General features: G+C 33.0%; 1 protein-coding gene across 1 annotated transcript; it reads left to right on the forward strand.

Annotated features, from left to right (window-relative positions):
• Positions 1-781: 781 nt before the first annotated feature.
• LOC116111922 (UPF0481 protein At3g47200-like) lies at positions 782-2,050 on the forward strand. Its single transcript, XM_031398081.1, has one exon. It carries the CDS (start codon positions 782-784, stop codon positions 2,048-2,050), a length of 1,269 nt encoding a protein of 422 aa, XP_031253941.1.
• Positions 2,051-2,615: the final 565 nt, after the last annotated feature.

Raw genomic sequence — 2,615 nt, forward strand, 5'->3', positions numbered from 1 at the left:
CTGGTTCCAAATTTCAAGGAACCGTCGGCTCCAGTTCCGGTTCCGGTTCCTTCAAAAAGTGTAGGGTACCCAGAACCGAACACCCCTAGTATATTATATTATACTGTAGAATATGTTAGGAACCCCATTTTGGGATGATTGGAGAAATATCAAAAAATGGTACATTAAGTAGAATTAGGCAATTAGGATATCTTTTAAAATACGAATTATAATTATTCTATTATGCAATTAAAATACGAATTAGAGTCATTTGGAGTCAAGTGTGATGCTATATAATAGTCTAAATCTATATGATGGTTATCAATGAAGAATTTTACCAATTAATCTCTCTGTCCCTTATTCTTGGAGGTCTCTATTCCTCATATAAATAGATCATATCCCAAAATCTATCAAAATAGTAGACTGTATTATTCTTTTTCATTGTATGTGATATATAATTAAGTATAGGGAATGCAAAAATTATGACAAAAATTCTGAATTTTTAGATCAAACAAAGCACTTTAGAAATAAATATGACAGATACAGTTCATAAAATTCAAGATAGATCATGTAACATATCCATCCGTGTATATTTGATATATTTTCTGTGAAAAAGATTATAGATTCGATGTGCAACCTCGTTCATGTTTTAATCATGTATATATATGTATATTATTTTTCCTTTCACGATTTTTCTTCACAATGAATATGAATATAGTCAGCCCAAAATTCGTCACTTGAGTTGTTGATTATTAATTGTTAGTAATTATTGTTTGTTTGTCATTAATTTAGATCAATCAGCATGGAGATGAATGCTTCCATTGCAAATAAGGATCTGGCCGAAAAGGTTGTAATTGATATTGAGAAAAACTTGGAGTCTCAGCCTGATGTTCATCAAGCTTGTATTTACCGGGTTCCTCAAAAGATTCGTTCACCAAATGCGGAAGCTTTCACTCCTACACTGATTTCAATTGGTCCTCTTCACAATGGAAAAGCAGAATTAGCTAATATGGAAAAGAAAAAAAAAATGTACGTCAAAAGTTTTCTTGAACGGAAAACAATCGATAAAGCACTGGATGAAATTTTGATATTCATCAAGAAAAACGAAGAAAATATTCGTAATTCTTATGCAGAGATATCCAGGCTTGAGAGTCTTGATTATATAATGATGGTTCTTTATGATGCTATCTTCATTCTAGAGATTTTCTTAAGAGACAAATTCCGTGACAGAAGTGATTTATTGATAACAATTGATGCATTAAAAGATACTTTACGCTTAGACCTGCAATTACTAGAAAATCAACTTCCATACTTCGTCCTTGAGGGAATATATGAGTTAACTTTGGTTGGCCTTTACGTGCCTACCTTCATGGAGCTTTCTTGTTCATTCTTCACAAATTCTGATCACGACTTGAATCCCTTAGCCCCCGTAGAGATAGTTAAACATTTCATTGATTGGAGAAGAAGTACCCTGATAAAAAACCATCCGAAAGAGGAGTCGGAGGGATGGATCAATGATTTACCTTGTGCAATGAAATTGCATGAGTCAGGAGTGAAGTTTAAGAGTGTTGAAAGAGAATGCTTACTTGACATAAAATTGGAAAAGCAAAAGCAAGATATCCTATGGTTGAACGAGTTGCAAATACCACATTTCAATGTAAACCTTGAGACTGAACATCTACTTAGGAATATTTTAGCCTTTGAGCAATGCCATTACCCATCGGATATTCGCGTTTGCAATTATATATTTTTCTTGAATCGCCTTATTTATACTGAAAAAGACGTGGATTTGCTTGTGAGAAAGGGAATCATTTCCAATACTATGGGCGACAGTGCTTCGGTTGCAAATATGTTTACCGATGTTTGCAAATATATGCATGAAAAGAAGTCATCTCATTACCCCAAAATTTGCGAGGAACTGAAAGAACATTATAACAATCGTTGGAACAGAACAAAGATAGCTTTGAGAAGAGCATATTTCAACAATATCTGGAGAGGCACAACAACTGCAGCATTTATACTCTTTTTGCTCATTCTCATACAAACCTGCATTTTAGTCGTCTTTTTCTAGTGTATTTTCAATTATTCATTTGAAGCTTTGAAATTCTAATAATATTTGTTTTCTATATATTTCTCATGAGGTGTAATTACTTGAAAACCTCTGAAGGTTTTGGGAATTAGACTAAACACCTGTATGTTGGTTTAAAAAATTGGACCTTAACTCCCTTCGACCAAAATCTGTTAGCAAATATCCGTTAAAGTGTGAATTGACCATTTTACCCACCACAAAATCCAATTTTACAAACTGTCATACTCAATATAAATGTATTAAAATAATCAAATTAAAATTATTTTATAAAAAAAATATATATTTTTTTATGACCGGGAATGTCCAGACCAGCTTACGTGCATCTCAACTAATCCTTCAGGACTCTGAAACTACTGGTCGAGTAAGAACTCTAGTAACTACTCATATTGGCAATCGAGGAAGGGCTATACAAATTATTCAATAACAAATACTCATGATAGTCGGGATGGCATAGGCCATTGCAAATCGCTAACGTTAGAGTGCGTTTAACAACATTGTGTATACATAAATGATTAAGAGAGAGACATTTAGAGAGAAGAAGTTTTTA

Source organism: Pistacia vera, unplaced genomic scaffold (assembly GCF_008641045.1).
Source record: "Pistacia vera cultivar Batoury unplaced genomic scaffold, PisVer_v2 Contig654, whole genome shotgun sequence".
NCBI lineage: Eukaryota > Viridiplantae > Streptophyta > Magnoliopsida > Sapindales > Anacardiaceae > Pistacia > Pistacia vera.